General features: G+C 37.2%; 2 gene segments (V, D, J or C); both read left to right on the top strand.

The window, feature by feature from the left end:
- Window positions 1-11330: 11330 nt before the first annotated feature.
- LOC102312901 lies at window positions 11331-11818 on the top strand. The segment is given in 2 exon segments: window positions 11331-11391; window positions 11483-11818. Coding segments are annotated over 2 exon segments (366 nt in total).
- A 1040-nt stretch (window positions 11819-12858) lies between these two features.
- On the top strand, window positions 12859-13543 carry LOC121812057. The segment is given in 2 exon segments: window positions 12859-12916; window positions 13016-13543. Coding segments are annotated over 2 exon segments (363 nt in total).
- The last annotated feature ends 4273 nt before the right edge of the window (window positions 13544-17816 follow it).

Here is a 17816-nt window from a genome sequence, read left to right as displayed (position 1 = left end):
TTGTAGCAAGAAATTAAGCTCACGGCAGTTCAGCACCAGTTTACCATGTCCAAAGGAAACAACAGAAAGCAGCTGTATCTGCAGATGAGCAGCTTAACATCAGAGGACTCTGCTGTTTAATATTGTCCTCAAGAGACACAAAGCACAGACCCTATCCTTTCAACTTTTTAAAAATTATCTTTTAATATTTTTAGGGCTCTCAAAATTAACATGATAATCACGATTAATGCGATTAAAATTAAATTAATTTTAATTATTAAATTAAAAATTTTTACGCAATCAACCCATCTGGAGCACAGAAAGGACAAACTTTGGACAAACTGCCCAAAATGTGTTGACAGAGACATTTCAGGAATTTTGGGTCATTTGTGATGAACACATTAACGTTGACAGCCATAATATTTTATTATTATTATTATTATTATTATTATGGAAAAAAAAAATTCACGGTCTAATGATACAGTAATTTGTTCCTTCAGAGCCCACATGGAATTTCATGGAATATTTTGATTCTTAGTAACTGTTACTGTCAGGAATACATATTTTGTGGGTCACATAGAGTATCACCCTTTAAGAACAGTACATGCGTATGGCCTGAAGATTGTGATGCCCACATCTACTAAGTCATTTTTGGAATATGTTACACAGGGAGATAAACAGGGGAATTAGTTTAGAAGAATTTGTGGGAAACCACTATCCAACAGTTGTGTAGTAGACTCAGAATGACAAGACAAAACATTATCACAGATAACTTTTTCTCCTCTTGCCCAGTGTGTCCTGGAGACACTATAACTCGGAGTCTACAATAGGTCAAGGCAGACATTCTTGCTCTGATCAAGGCTTCTGAGGTTTACAGCATAGAGTTTAAATTTACTGGCAGCCTTACTATGGTCAGCTATATCAGGAAGAAAGGACTGGCTATTGTACTTCTGAAAACAATGTATCACAGCAAAATGGTGGATGATATTTACGTGTGTTGCCAAATATAACACAAGAACTACATGAATGGTTTACACAACTATAGACCAGGCAGAGAGACATGACTCTTAAATGACCTGTCCTCATTTTATGTTTTATTTTCTTATATTCTCAGTTTACTGGGTTGGTAAGAAAAGAACATTTCTTTTTGCAAACACAAACATTTCTAGTCTCCTGTAAGAGTTGACATCCAGTCAAAACTTTTAGCACACCTCAATGTTTCCAGTTTGTTAATGAAAATTATGCAGTTTAATGTCTTATTACACTCTGAAATGAAAGCATAGTACAAATAAGCAATTTATTTATTTATTTATTATTTCATAAGCAAATAAATAAATAAATAAAGTCATGGGATCAATTAATTGGCCAAAATGTATTCTAAACTTTTGACTCATCAACGTAGCCACTTTTGGCAGATATAACAGCTAAACATACCTGTGGCATTCTTTCTACAATAGAAATCAAATATTCTTCAGGAAGTTCTTCCCATATCTGTTGCAGAAGTTCCCATAAATGTTTGGCACTTGTAGCTTTCCTTTCAATCTTCTGTCCAGTTCATACCAAACCTTAATGGGATTTAAGTCTGGAGACTGTGCTGGCCTCTCCATGTTTTCAAGCTTACTAGTTTGGTCTTTTTTCCTGAGGTAGTTCTGCCATAGGTTGGACTTATGTTTTGGAATATTATCTTGCTGTTAGATGAACCCCTGACCAACTAGGCGTATACCAGAGGGTATTGCATGGTGCTTCAGAATGCCGTGGTAGCCATTTTGGTTCAGGTTGCATCTCACTGTGTACAAGTCACCTGGATCCAGCAAAACAGCCTATGACCATCCACACCTCCTTCTCTATGTTTGACAGCTGATTCCACTGTGGAACCATCCTGTCTTTTCAAAGGCGTACAAAGAGCTTGCCTGATGATCCAAAGATTTTAAATTTTCATTAATCACTCCATAATACATTCTTCCAATCTTCAGTAGTCCAATGGTGATGTTTAATGGCCCAGGCAAGCCTCTTTGTCTTATTATGATGGCTTAGCAACTGCTTTTTTGCTTCAACATGTCCTGTCAAACCTGCAGCTCGAAGACTTCTCTTCACAGTTGAAACTGAAACTTGCTTACGATTGTAGTGAAGTAGATTCTGGGGTAGGATTTTACATGATGTCCACAAATGCACCACTAACATCCACACCTTCCCAGTTGACAATTAGCAGGCTTATAAGAAACAGCTGCGCTTCACTACCAGAAGGAGGCATTTAGCAGTCTTGTCCATCCAAGGTGGCTGAGAGCATTAGGCAGCTAAGTGCTGCAGATCTCTCCAGGAAAGCTACTCAGTTTAGTATTGCCCTTTAGAGAGTGGTTTGCACTATACTGCTGCTGTCTTGTTTGTTATGCAATGCTTTTTTTAACGACTAGTAGTTTGGGGTGTATTTGTTTTATGTAGATCTTTTACTAATTTGTTTAACGTTTTATGCTTTCTTTTATTGCTTTAGTGGAGGTGCGGCCGCTTGTTGAGAGGCTAGGCACGTGAGGTGGGATCCCCTCCCCGATGCATGTGAGTGTACACACCGGGCATAGGTAGATTGCACCATTTAGAGTTTAGTGTGAGTGAGGTCTGCAGTGAAATCACACGGGCGAGTAATTGGTGGCATCCTTGGGCACTCCTCCTGTAGGTTGCCTCCTCAAGTGGCCAGTCTCCACTATTTTGTTTAGTTATTCTTTTAACATGTTGTGATTGTTTTTAAGGTAGCATTGTGGTAGGGAGTCTGGTCGTTTTTGTTAATAGTTTTTTTTTTTTTAATTATCTATTTTGCTGTCTCAACCCTTCTACCTTAGGTGCCTTTTTGATTTTATAATTCTGTTTTTAGTAGTAGTTCTTAATAAACTTTGATTTGTAAAATTCATGTCTCACCTCTGCCGTTAATAACGAGTCTGTGGGCTTTGGTAGTCAGTGCAACACTTACATTGGCTAGAGAAGTCTTTCCTGAGGTGTAACGCCCTCCCCCAGGTGGTGTTGTCAACATCTTAGTTACCGTCCCCGGTTATTCCTCTATCGCGACACCACAATCTGGCGTTGTCTCCAGGATATTTTCAGGCAGAGATCTGTTGCATGTTTTTGTTTAGTTTCGTTTTTGGGGGGGTTAAATCTGTTCGGTTTGTCTGGTTATTGTAGTGCAGCGGCAAGACAGCAGCAGCGGCGGGACGGACTTCAGGTTTTTTAGTAAGTGATATTTAAATACTCTGGTTTATTATGGAGGAAGAGCTCGCACAGCTACGAGACTTGGTAGCTCAGCTGCAAGCAGAAAATCGGTGGATGCTGCAAGAGCGAGGATCGGAGCTACCTGGCACCAGTGCTGCTGCTACAGGTTCATCCACCAATGGGCATTCTGCTGTTTCAGCTCCCAGTGCCCATGGTTCAACGGTAAGACTGGTATAGGTATTGCCGAATGGGTGGAAGAGGTGCAGGCCTGTTTGAGGGTATGGCATCTTTCACCAGCCGACAAAGCCCTTTTCATCTATGATCATCTAGAAGGCGAGCCCAGAGAAGAGATTAAATATCGGCTTTCAGAGGAGAAAGACAATCCCGAAAAGATTTTGACTATTTTACAGGAACTGTATAGATGTACTAAGTCATATGTCTCTCTGCAGGAAGAGTTCTTTCAAGACGACAGCAGGAGGGAGAAACATTGCAAGAGTTTTCGCATGCTCTTATGTGCCTCATGGATAGAGTTGTGAAACAGTCCCCTCATGTTCTGCTGAACAAAGATGTGTTGCTTAGAGACCAATTTGTTGAAAATGTGCTTGATTGTTTCTTATGCAGAGAATTAAAACAGTATGTCCGCAGCCACCCTACTGCCACCTTGATGGATGTTTGTCGTGAGGCTATATTATGGGAGCGTGGAGGTATGCCAGGGGGTGGGAGGGATAGACGTTACTCGGTTCCCCCGGCACTAGGCTTTCAACATACTGTCCAGGAGGTCCCTTTTAGAGGTAGTCCGGCAACATGTTTTTACTCTCTGCTCCTATATCTCTGACTCATTCTGAGGGTCAAACTCTGAGTCTGAACCTGTGGTTAAAAGGCCTGAAGATTCCCACAGACTGACCTCTACATATTCAGGGTTTGGGGTGATATTAGTGCTGCTTGGATCAGACAGGCTGCTGGAAAAGGACTGGAGTGGATTGTTTGATTAGCAATGGCTAGCTAAAACATAGCTATGGGAAGAGGGGGAAAAAAAACAATGTAGAAAAGCTCACATCAAACCAACTCTTTTCTTTCTGTCATTCACAGGATCAACAGCACATATAAAGAAACAATGAAACAACTTCATCAACAACTTTGAACATCAAGTTTTCGGTTGTCTTATTTTTAATTTAAATGTTTAAATTTGCGTTGTATATTTGTGTTAAAAATGTACAATAAGTATAATGCATTTTTTTTTTTTTTTTTTTTTTTAAATACATCCCTCCACATGCAAAATATACTTCTTGCCAAGCACATACAAAGACTTCATATACATGTACTGTTGGCTGCAAGAGAGAGAGAAGCTTTGACCAAGTGGCCTTCAACATATTCTGTGCATCTCACTGAAGGCATGGACAGAATATGCAGCTTAAAGACGATGCTGTGTATTATTGTGCCAGAGAGTCACAGCATCATAAACCATTAGGAGACCTGAACAAATACCCTTTATTGGCCGAACAGCTGTTTCGAACAGCTGTTTCTTCAGATCACCAGAGGAGGCGCTCCAAGACCATAAATGAATTCTGAAACTCTGTGACATTTTTTTTTTTCCTAAGATGAATCTTAAAGCTGATCCTTAAAATGTCGCAAAACAAAACTGAAATCACTCATAAGTTTAAATTATGCACTACATTTCAAACAAGAAAAAAGGAGGCATTTGCCTGCTGGAGTAAAATCTATTTTTTCTAATATTAGGCTTGATAAATGAAACAGATGTTAAGTTGCACTGGTGAAAACTTAAATAACCTTTTATAGATATTTAACAGAATACTTACATAAGATGTTTACATGTTAGAAAAAATTCTCTTGAAAAAAAAACTTGGGAAAAAAAAAGCTATTTGCATAAATCTCCTGCAGCTCTGTGTCTTTGACAGATGTTTGGAAACAGACTAATATAAAGTTTTATACTTCTGTTAAACAGAATTCATTTTTATTTACTTTGTTCATACTTTACAGTAAAATGAACCATTATCATAAACACAGAAACACTGATGCTTCACAAAAAATCTGACAAAACCTAAAAGTGCCAGTAGATCAGCATTTAGAAAACTTTAAACAAAAAGACACACATGTATATTGTAGTTTTGAATTCCTGATTCCCTGGCTTCCAAAAACAAATGCTTAAACATGATGTACTTTTTGAAGGGAGTAACAAGTATAATTTTTACTATTTACTATAATTTTTACTATTATACTATACTAACAAATAAATAAATAGCTTGGGGAATCTTACCTGAAAACATTTGCTTAACAAGTAAAACATTTCAAATAATAATGCAATGAAATGATCAGTACTACAAGTTACAGTGTGGTTCTGTATTTGAGGGAGGAGCTGATGCAAAACTGTGTTCTAGTTTATCTTTACATAAAACAGAGAGTAAATCATTGATGTACCCACTGTAGACTGAGCAGAGATAAATGGCTTTCATCATGATCAGACCTTGTATTTGGTTCACTTTTCTCATTCTTTTAGTGAACTGGGCTGGTAAGGATTATAGATTTACTGTTACTGATGAAAACACATGAAATGTCTGCATCATTGTATCTAATGAGCTGGGTTTTTTTTGTAGGTACTGAGGGTCAAACACTGACTGAGTCTCAATCAGTCATTAAAAGACCTGGAGACTCCCACAGACTGACCTGTACGTACTCAGGGTTCAGTAGCGATCACTGGAATGCTTGGATCAGACAGGCTGCTGGAAAAGGACTGGAATGGATATCTGCTATCAGTGATAGCAGTGCCTACATTTACTACTCTCAGTCAGTCCAAGGCAGATTTACCATCTCCAGAGACAACAGCAGAAAGCAGGTGTATCTGCAGATGAACAGTTTGACAACTGAGGATTCAGCTGTTTATTATTGTGCTCGAGAGTCACAGTGACACAAGAGGAAGAAACGCTCTACAAAAACTCAAAAAACCAAAAATGAATGAATAAAAAAGCTAAATTTTATTTTCTGCAATTCACATTTACAATTTATTAAACATACACACACTGAAAGGAACAATAAATGTGCCTTACCAGGAACGGTGAACCCTAATATTGTATTCATGTATTTGTAAGTGTAAATGTTATAATTTGCTTTTTCTTTATGTTACATAACATAACAGCTTATGTTGTGTATTAAAGTGCATGCACCAGTGATTTGTTGCAACACATTTATATAACATTTTTATAATAACAGACACATTTATGGGGGGATTACTGACATTGGTGAAGTTAGCCAGAGCCTGGATATCATACTAAATTGTCTTTAACTCCTAACTGACTGAAGACCACAGTGATACAAGATGAGAAACTCAAAAAACTCAGCATGTCAAGTTAAAATCAGAAATTCTCATTTACAGAGGATATGAATAGGAAGTCATCCAAGGTAATCCAGTAAAACATTTACCCAAGCCATAGAAACGTAACCATTACTTTACCACCCAAACCAATAAGAAGTGGTGGTATAAAACATGAAAGGGGATTAAATATCCAATATTCAATCATAATTCAGTACATTGAATTCAATCCTTTTATCGGTATGGTGAATGTTATTGCCTCAGTTTTTTGTTTGAAAGACACTTAAAGGCAAAAAAAAAGAAGAAAGAAACAAGCCAAAACTATATTATATATTCAGCCATTATCTGAATTTACATCTGTAACTATTACATGAACATAAATCATTAACATATAAAGAAGTTCTGTGAGATGAACAATTTTTTATTTGGTATTTTTGAACATATATTTGCTTGGCTGATTTTCCATTCACACAAGTTCATCATGTTCTCTCTTGCTTGCAGGTTTTGGACCCTGGGAGAAGCTTTTAAGTGCATTCTATCTAATAAACACTATAAAAACAACTGAATAATCAGCTGAATTGTAGAGAAAAATCTTTTTCCACAGTATTGACCTCATCCAGTCAGAATCAGTGGTTGTACAGCCTGGACAGGCTTTAACATGCCTGGTTATTCATGGACTGATCAGAAAGAATGAAGAAAAATGAATGAACTAGATTTTGGTTCATTATGGAGGATGAGACTTTCACAAGGCTTTGAAGAAAAAGTGCAACTACCACACATATACTTCAAATAGTACAATGACATTCACAGTGGTAAAATTGCAGTCTGAAGACACAGCTGTTTATTTCTGTGTATGTGGCCCCTCAGTGTTACCAGACATCCATAAACCTACACAAATATGCAGTACATGAGACTAAGCCACCAACAATTAATAATAAAAACACAGGCTAATGCATAAATTAATATATTTTCATTCTGTTCATTAAAAAAACAAAAAACGTGTTGACATATTTTAGTTGTTAGATGTCTTAAAAGCAGTTTTCATCTTTTTCATATGTTTTTGTTTTGTCTCATTTTACATGTCTGTGAAATGAGAAAATGCGTTTCAGTGGATTTAAGCTAATTGTTATTAATGTATGTTGTACTTCTTTGATTACTTTTATTTTCTTGTCTTTTTTGTTTTCTCTCAGGGTATTACTGATAAAATCCATGTTTTACATATTTTACAGATTTGTATCATTATTAGTCAAGTTAAATAAACAGTTTAATCATAATTTAATGAATCAGTTTATTTTCTTTTTCTTGCACACTGTACATAATCTTTTTCTCTCTCACATGGGAGGAGTCAATGTAAAACTTGAGGTCTTAAGTGTACTTATCTGACTGCTGGGAACAGTGGACTCACAGTTTAACATGATGGACTGCAGGACAGGACTGCTGCTTCTAGCTGTCTTCTGGGCAGGTGATAAGTCCAACAGATCTTTTATTAATATAGTATATCTTTAGCCTTTTTCAACATTTTTGATATGTTTCACAATTTTTTTGGTTTTCCTTGACAGGTGTTGATGGTCAAACTTTAACAGAATCTGAACCAGCAGTTAAAAGACCTGGAGATTCCCACAGACTGACATGTACAGCTTCTGGATTCTCATTCAGCAGCTTTGAAATGAACTGGGTCAGACAGTCTCCTGGAAAAGGACTGGAGTGGGTTGCTTATATCAATAGTGGTGGTGGTAGCAAACACTATTCTCAGTCAGTACAAGGCCGGTTTACCATCTCCAGAGACAACAGCAGAGAGCAGGTGTATCTGCAGATGAACAGTCTGAGGACTGAAGATTCTGCTGTTTATTACTGTGTTAGAGAAGCACAGTAACAATAAAGAGAGAAATGCTGTACAAAAACCCATCACGACAAATTAAGTCAAAATTTGTTTTTCGGTGACAGAAATTAAATTTAACTTATGAACAAACTCAAAGATAAAATCAATTTGCATTATTGGTGTTTAATAAATATTTGCATTTGTTTTTGTGAACATTATCACCTTTCTTGTTTGAAATGTGTTTTTAAGGAATGGAAAAACAAACAAACAAACAAACAAAACCCAAAATGCTATGTTTCTTTTTATGGTTGCAAAGAAATTTGTCTTTGCTAATAATACTCTAAGACCAAGGAAAATCTATATTTCAGTTCCATTAAATTCAGTTCAATTTTATTTATATAGCCCCAAATCATAACAACAGGTACCTCAAGGCACTTTATATTGTAAGGTAAAGAATCTACAAAGGAGGAAGGCATGACAAAGGCACACTATGAAAGAGAGCCAGAGATTAACAATAACTAATTATTAAATGCAGAGTGATGTTTAAACACATAGAGTGTAAAGAGGTAATTGAAGAAGAAACACTCAGTGCATCATGGGAAGCCAGTTGCAGCATAACTTAGGGAGGATTCAGGGTCACCTGATCCAGCCTTAACTATAAACTTTGTCAAAAGGAAAGTTTTAAGCATAATCTTAAAAGCAGAGAGGGTATCTGTCTCCTGAAACCAAGTTCAAAGTTTGTTCCACAGAAGAGGGGCCTGCAAGGTGAATGCTGTGCCTCCTATTCTACTTTTAAATAAACTATGAACCAAAAATAAACCAGCAGTCTGAGCATGAAGTCAGGAGAATCCCACACACTGACATGTACAACCTCTGGATTCACATTTAGCAGCTACTATATGGGCTGGATCAGACAAAAGGGCTGGAGTGGGTTTCCACTATTGATAGTGGCAGTGGTAGCAGTAAATTCTACTCTCAGTCAGTTCAAGACCGGTTTGCCATCTCCAGAGACAACATCAGGCAGCAGCTGTATCTGCAGATGAACAGTCTGAAGACTGAAGATTCTGCTGTTTATTATTACACTCGACACTCACATTGACTAAAGGTGGTACAGCAGCTTTACAAAAACCTTCACAATTTTCGTAAATTATGGCAATCTTTACTTTGTCATTACAGACTTGGTCAAGGTGTTAGCTTTGGACAGGCTACAAACTATTCTATGAAGAATAAATCTGATATTAAAAAAAAAAGATTTCTGTTTCTCTTCTTCTGATGAAACTCACTTTGTCTGTCTTGTTTAAATGCCCATATTCATCGACAAGCTCACGTCTAAAAACACAAGATGTTTAGACTTAAAGATAATTTCCGGTTACAAGATGAGCTTCCTAACCCCCTGAAACACGGTCACACTTAATGCAAATTAATTCAGAATTCTAAAAGCTGATCCTCATAATATGGAGAGTTTAAAAATATGCCTGATGATTTAGAAATGCATAGAAAATTTTTTTTTTTTTTGTGTTTCATTTTTCAATTTTAAGCTCGGAGACTCATTCTTTTCACTTTCAACTCAATGTAACATTCATTTAAAGATTCACCATGGTCATCTACAAATATTACAGTTTAACTGAGTGTGAGTTGATCCTCTTGACATGTTTTGATGGTCTCTGACAGAATCTGAATTAATGGTAAAGAAAAAAAAGGTCTGGAAAATAACACAAAATGAACCTGTACATTCTCTTACTCTAAGTCTAGCATCTCCAGAGATGACTCTGACAGGAGTTTGCCTGCTGGAGTAAAATATATTTTTTGTAATATTAAGCTTGGTAATTGAAACAGATTGTCATTTGGTAGAAACTTCACTTTAAATACAGTCAGCTCATCCCTGAGGTTCTCAGTCATTCAGGTAGACGTAGTCTATAGGGAGCTTGGAAAGAAAAGCATCTGGACTTCTTTAAGTTTCCTTGAAGATTGGTGGAGAGTCACAGATTTTAAGCCCTATGGGAGTGTCCCTAAGAGGGTCATGGGTCCCCTATTGATCTTCTACCTAATCACACAAGCCAAGGTGTGAAAACGGGTGTGGGTCAGAATCAGCCAAGGTTTCGGGTGAACCCATTGTGAAACCTTGCCCTACCCTATAATGTGATTTACTGAGTTCAAATGGCCCAGGATGGGAGTGGGTGTTATGGCGTCTGGGAAGGAATCTCAAAACTGGATTATATAGATGGCAGACAGTTGGTGTCGTAAACCATCAACTGTCTGCAATCAACTTCAGCAACTTGAACTTCAGCAACACTGTGAAAGAAACAATAAATGTGCAAGGATCTGCAACACATTTAACAGAATTCATTAAGCTCAGACTGGAATTATTTTTCATACATAATTTGCTCGTTGTTCCACCATAGTATGCACTGTAAATTGTGCAGATACAGTTAAGCCCTTAAGGATTTGGATTAACTTTTGGTTCCAAATACTTCTGGACTTATCTGTACCTGCACAATACAGACACTAATTATTACTGTTTGTCTGTAGGTACTGAGGGTCAAACACTGACTGAGTCTGTACTAGTGATCTCACAGACTGACCTGTACATACGCAGGGTTCGGTGGTGATTATAATAATGCTTGGATCAGACAGGCTACTGGAATGGACTGTTAAAGTTGTTAGTGTAGGAAACAAAATTTTATCACAGTTTTTATACACTTTGCTATTAGTATTTATTTAGAAGATTTTTTACATGTTTCTGTGATACATTGAAGATTCAACACTCATTTTTTGGTTAAACAAAGGTATTGGGGGAAAAAAAGATGCACTGTACAAGTGGTGAAATGAATAAAACCAGCACCTGTTTATTTATAAGTTTAGTATCAATAAGCAGAAATGGAAAAGTGTATTCCTCTTTGAGGAGGAGGAGCTGATGCAAACTGATGTGCCATATTTGAATGTTTTTGTAGACTATAACACAGAGACTATATGACGGACATACACCACTATAGGTTTGTCATAGAAAGGGCTTTGATCATGGATCGACATGAGTTCATGGCTGTTGTTCTCATCCTGTCAATTAACTGGGCTGGTAAGGATATGACAGTGCTATTAGAAATAATTTAATACAAAGAAAAATGACATGTTTTAAATACAGAAGCTAATAATGTGATTGTCTGTAGGTACTGAGGGTCAAACACTGACTGAATCTGGACCAGTAGTCAAAAGACCAGGAGACTCCCACAGACTGACCTGTACATACTCAGGGTTCAGTGGCGATATTTATGCAGTTTGGGTCAGACAAGCTGCTGGAAAAGGACTGGAGTGGATTGCTAGAATCAGTGATGATAGCAACTATATCTCTTACTCTCAGTCAGTCAGAGGCCGCTTCACCATCTCCAGAGACAACAGCAGAAAGCAGCTGTATCTGCAGATGAGCAGTTTGACAACTGAGGATTCTGCTGTTTATTATTGTGCTCGAGAGTCACAGTGACACAAGAGGAAGAAACTGTGTACAAAAACTCAGCCCAAGTTAAAATGGGAAATTTACATTCACAGAAAGGAGCTGTAATTTAACATGCTCAGTAAAGTCATAGAAACAAAAAAATGTGTATGAATGATGGACACACTTATTCTCTCCTTGCTGCTCTCTTTATGCCCTGTGAGCGATTTTGTAGCTGTTTATAGTGATGCCAGTGGAAGTGTGAGGACATATAGAGGTCACCAAAGGTAACAGACCCAGTACGATCTATCACACTCATGGCCAGAGGAGTCTGTATTTTCCAAACTGTGAACTTTGCATATCTCTCCCCTTGACATGAGATTTTAACACAATGGGAACTCCTTCATTGTCTTTTTTCAACATGCAGGGTAGTCCAATAAAATCGTGCATCTTAACCCAAACCAAGATCTATTCACAACATAACCATCATCGCCTGTCAGAGAGTGGCTGCCAAACAATCACCAGCAGGAATCAATACAGTCAGTTCAGCCCTTTTTATTGTTATTGTGAATTTTGCCTCACAGTATCTTTGTTGGTTGGTAGAACATAAAAACATTAAATCAGAAGCAGGTTTGATTTATCAGGAATCATAACTGCTCAGTGAACACAAAATAACAAATATTCAACATACAAAGAAGTGTTTAAAGCTGTGATTTAAGCTCCACCTTCTCTTTCTAATCAGCTGAGTGACTTTGATTATGTATATAACAGTATGGATTAGAAAGAGTGCACAGGAGACTTTCATAAATACACATTGAACATGAAACGCAGCCACCAACACACTTCATAACTGGGGCATAGCCATGAATTTAAATGTATTTACCCTCAAATTATAAAGTAAATAAATAAATGATAAAAAAAAATATGTGTTTGTTATTTTTTTACATGCCTGTGTTTAATCTATTTCAATAAACACATAATATAATGAATCAATAACTTATCACACACACACACCCATCCTGCACATATTTTTTTTCTCTTAATCTCATGGGAGAATTCAATGTAAAACTTGTGGTATTGACTCTATTTATCTAACTTCTGGGGGGAGTGTGCACACAGAGTAACATGATGGACAGCAGTACAGGACTACTGCTTTTAACTGTCTTCTGGGCAGGTAAAGAGTCTAAAATATCTCTTTTTAATATGGTTTATCTTTAACCTTTTTCAGCATTTTTGATATATTTCACAAAATCCATTCTTGTGTAATTGACAGGTGTTGATGGTCAGACTCTGACAGAATCTGAACCAGTCATTAAAAGGCCTGGAGAATCCCACACACTGACATGTACAGCCTCTGGATTCACATTCAGAGACTACTATATGGCTTGGGTCAGACAGGCTCCTGGAAAAGGACTGGAGTGGGTTGCTTATATCAGTAGTGGTGGTGGTAGCAAACACTACTCTCAGTCAGTCAGAGGCCGGTTCACCATCTCCAGAGACAACAGCAGACAGCAGCTGTATCTGCAGATGAACAGTCTGAGGACTGAAGATTCTGCTGTTTATTATTGTGCTCGAGAGTCACAGTGATGCAAAAGGGAGAAATGCTACACAAAAACCCAGCACATTAAACTAAGTCAAAATTAGATTATCAGTGACAGAAATTAAATTTAACTGATGAACAAACACAGAGAAAAAAAAAAACTGTTGTTGGGAAAGGGCTAATGATTGTTTTCATTTGTATTTGGGCAAACCAGAGTCTGGTTTGTTTGAAATATGTTTTTCAGAAATTGAAAAACAAGAAAAAAACAAATAATAAACAAAAACACTATATTTCTCTTTATGGTATCAGTGTCTTTGCTTCTCCATGTGGCAGGAAAATCCATGTTTCTCTTATAATCATGTCTACATTCAAACTGGGCTAATTACAGACTGAAATAAAGACTCATATGAAACCCTCAATTACATCAGAAGAGGAGAAGCTTCCATCTGAAGCTGTTGCTGCTGACTGCAGGACACTGTAAACGCTTTTATGGCATTTACACCAACCATGTATTTTTTCACAGGTGCACAGTTTTAAGAGGTGAGACAGCCAGCCTCTCTGACTGTGCAGACAGGTCAACCTCTGAGTACTCGACATCAAACATGTTTTCTATGATGATTAGTAAGAGGAAAAATATTCTGGGATCATAAATCATTAATTCTACTCGAGTAATTCTCTCATTACTTGCAAATGCTAATTTTGTTTCCACATGTTTCTAGACATATGATAATGCATGCAATACCATAACTGAACTTCTAGCAGTGAAAGAGCCAGAGGCAGCTTGTATAACATGCTGATATAATAGCACAGGGCGATTGTTTCATGTTATAATCACATTTATTTTTAAAATCGTACAAAATGCTGTAACAGAAATGAGCACTCTTTTCTGATACAAATCTTCAGTCTGTGGAGTGGAGTGCCGAGTGGTCTTTTGTAATGTGTGGAGAGCAAGAGGGCGCATCTTCAGCCTCAGAGTGATGAACATAGTGATGTTTCTGCTGCCACTCTCTATTTAAAAAAAGACCTGTGGTAATAATGTAATTTTAAAGACCTCAGACTAATAATATGTCACATGCTAAAGATAGTGATCTGTGCTGGAGGTCAAATTCCAAATCAATCTGAATGTAATACCTGAAGATGTTCTATGTTTTGTTTTATAAGTCACAATAACAGAAAGCACCAGAGCTGAATTATACAAAAAAGCATCAGCAACTAACCACCACACATGCCAAGAGAAACTTGAACCACATTTTTATATTATATATCTCACATTTCGTCGAAAGTTTTGTTTGAAATTTTCTGTCACACCAATCACAGCTGAAAATAGACTACTGTATTAATATGGCGTTATTTTTGTGCCAGTATTCTGAGCACACATAAAAAAATTTTGAGCGCATGTAAAAAAAAAAGCATTTTAAGGAGAAAATTATTTTGAGCAAAGAAAAGCTTAATTTGAGCCAACAAGATTCATTGCTGCATGCATAAAATGTATTTCAGTGTTTGTTATTATCCATATACACACACTAACAGCCCGTCTCGCTCAGTTTTTGCATTTGCTCTTTCTCAGATCTCTGTGGACCTGCTCGCAGTGTGTTGCTTCCGCTCTCAACATATCTGCTCCCTGCTTGGTCAACTCTTTCTTTACACCATTATATTTGTGTCACAAAACCAACCAATCACAGACTTGGATGCAAAAATTCAGATTGGCTGTTCTGGTCTCCAATCAGCTCGCTAGCTACTGTAGCTAAACCCAGCCAAATATCCCAGAATGCATTTCGTCCAAAACTCAAACGTGGCAATGGCCGAGGAAAGTGGCTAAAAGGTTTAAAATATTAGACATCACATATTTAGAAAAGTGCTCTGATGTTTACGGAGATGCCTGTTACCCACCAGTTGACCGGGTGGTCAAGGCTCACTAGAGCTGGCAGAAGCATTGGACTCCCATCACATCGTTTTCAAACCACCCGCGGTCTTTCGCTACTCAGGTTAAACATTATATATAAGTCACTTGGATAACTTCTAAATGTTAATGTTTGGTTTATTTCAGTGTTTGATTTGTTCCTGAGTAAATCGGCTTGGCTGAGATTAAAGTTAAGCTTCATAACTGGACCGTTTTATTTAATACTGAAGTCTTTACTTGGAGAGCTGTCAGTATATTTTGAATTTCACCCGTCATATCCCCCAATGTAAAATGTTCTGTTCTTATTTAAACAGCTGACTCAGAATTAAATCTAAGATTAAAAACATTTAAATTCAGGAGCAAACATTTTCACCGTGAGCAAAAACAGCATGTTAATATGTAGAGATCCTGAAGGCTGCTCCAAAAATGATCAGATTATATGTTAAATATTTGTTCAATTCTCTTCCAAAACCCAGCTGTCTATTGTAAGTTTTGAGTGTCTACTAAAGTAAAAATAAAAGCATTGAAACATCTCACCTGTTTGTTAATATTCAGGCATACGTGTATACTACTTTTATTAATAGAGAGATTAAGCTTGTGTTTCTGTCATGTAGTGATTGTGCTTAACTGTATGAAGCTTATTAGACATTATGAAACAGATGATACGTAAAAGTGAATTTTGCCAAATTGCTTTAGATACTTTTTGAAATTATCTTTAAAAAAAAAATCGACATCATGTGTAATTTCCATTGCAAATATTAATCACAGTTAAATTAAGAGGGAATGGCAGTAAAAACTCCAGAATGGAGATGTCATTCTCGCGTTCTCGGGAATTTCGGACTCCCATGTGAACTTACAAAGTTTTTTTAGCGAGAACGCGAGTACGGACTCGCTTACTTGAGAATTTAGAAACAGACCCATTTTCGGTTAGTATGATTAATTATTTTATTTTAAAATATGTAATTTTTTAAGACCATTGTTGGTTTTAATCTAGCTTAAACCAAACCACTCCACTGGATTTAGCTACATTTTGGACAGTGCTCCCAGAATGCAGAAGCTAGCGAGCTGATTGGAGACCAAAACAGCCAATCAGAATTTTTGCATCCAAGTCTGTGATTAGTTGGTTTTGTGGCACAAATATAACAGTGTACAGAAAGAGTTGAGCACGCAGGGAGCAGAGATGTTGAGAGCGGGAGCAACACACTGTGAGGAGGTCCACAGAGATCTGAAAAAGAGCAAATGCAAAAACTGAGTGAGAGGGGCTGTTTTTGTGTGTGTATATGGATAATAACAAACACTGAAATACATTTTATGCACGCAGCAATAAATCTTGTTGGCTCAAATTAAGCTTTTCTTTGCTCAAAATAATTTTATCCTCAAAATGAAACACTTGTATTTGAAAATCTTTTTTTTTTACGTGCGCTCAATTTTTTTTTACGTGCGCTCAGAATACTGGCAAAAATAATGCCGTATATAAAACAAAATGAGGCAACACTGTGCAAATTAATGCATATTTAAATGCAGTTTCCCCCCTCCCTGTCAGGAGGAGTCATGCAAAACCTAGATGTTTCCCCCTTCTACTTATCTGACCAACAAAGAACAGTGGACACAGATCAACATGATGGAGTATTTGAAAGGACTACTAATTTTATTTATCTGCTGGGCAGGTGAAAACATCCTAACATAACACATGCTGGTCTTTTTTTCCATCAACCTATTTATGTTATTTATGTTCTTTTAAAAAAAAATTCTCTTGACAGGTGTTGATGGTCAGACTCTGACAGAATCTGAACCTGTGGTTAAAAGGCCTGGAGAATCCCACACACTGACATGTACAGCCTCTGGATTCTCATTCAGTGGCTACTGGATGGGCTGGGTCAGACAGGCTCCTGGAAAAGGACTGGAGTGGGTTGCTACTCTTGATAGTGGCAGTGGTAGCAGCAAATACTACTCTCAGTCAGTCAGAGGCCGGTTCACCATCTCCAGAGACAACAGCAGACAGCAGCTGTATCTCCAGATGAACAGTCTGAAGACTGAAGATTCTGCTGTTTATTATTGTGCTCGAGAGTCACAGTAACTGAAGGTAGTTAAGCAGCTGTACAAAAACCAAAAAAACCTTCACAATTGTAATAAAGCAGGAATATTCAACTAAAAGCTAAAAAGGTCCAGTGAGACATTTTGTTGATACAAAGGTCCCTAATGATCATAATTATTTATTGTCTCATTATTTAGTGTGATATATAAATAACACACCTGAGTGTCAAATGAAATTAAATCAGTACAATTAAAAAAAAAAACTTCTGACAAGAAATTTGACAAATAATTCAAAACCTCAAGCACCATAGAACTGAACATATATGTATCACTGCTGAAAATTCCCACCATTGAAAGGTGAAACTTGTGCATGTTCAAATGAAGTGCTTAACTTCAGGGAAGCTTCATGCGAGAAGCTTCTTCATTTCTAACTGAAGAACTGAAGAAGCTTCATGGATGAGAGGTGAAACGTCTTCAAGAAACTTAAAGAAGTCCAGACGCTTTTCTTTCCAAGCTCTTTAGACTACAAAGACCTGGATGACTGAGAACCTTCACAGACATGTTACATATTGATACTTCTTAACCAGGCAACAGTGTACG

This window comes from Haplochromis burtoni, unplaced genomic scaffold (genome assembly GCF_018398535.1).
Source record: "Haplochromis burtoni strain Fernald_Lab_line unplaced genomic scaffold, NCSU_Asbu1 Contig_424, whole genome shotgun sequence".
NCBI lineage: Eukaryota > Metazoa > Chordata > Actinopteri > Cichliformes > Cichlidae > Haplochromis > Haplochromis burtoni.
This window is presented reverse-complemented; position numbering and strand designations above follow the sequence as displayed.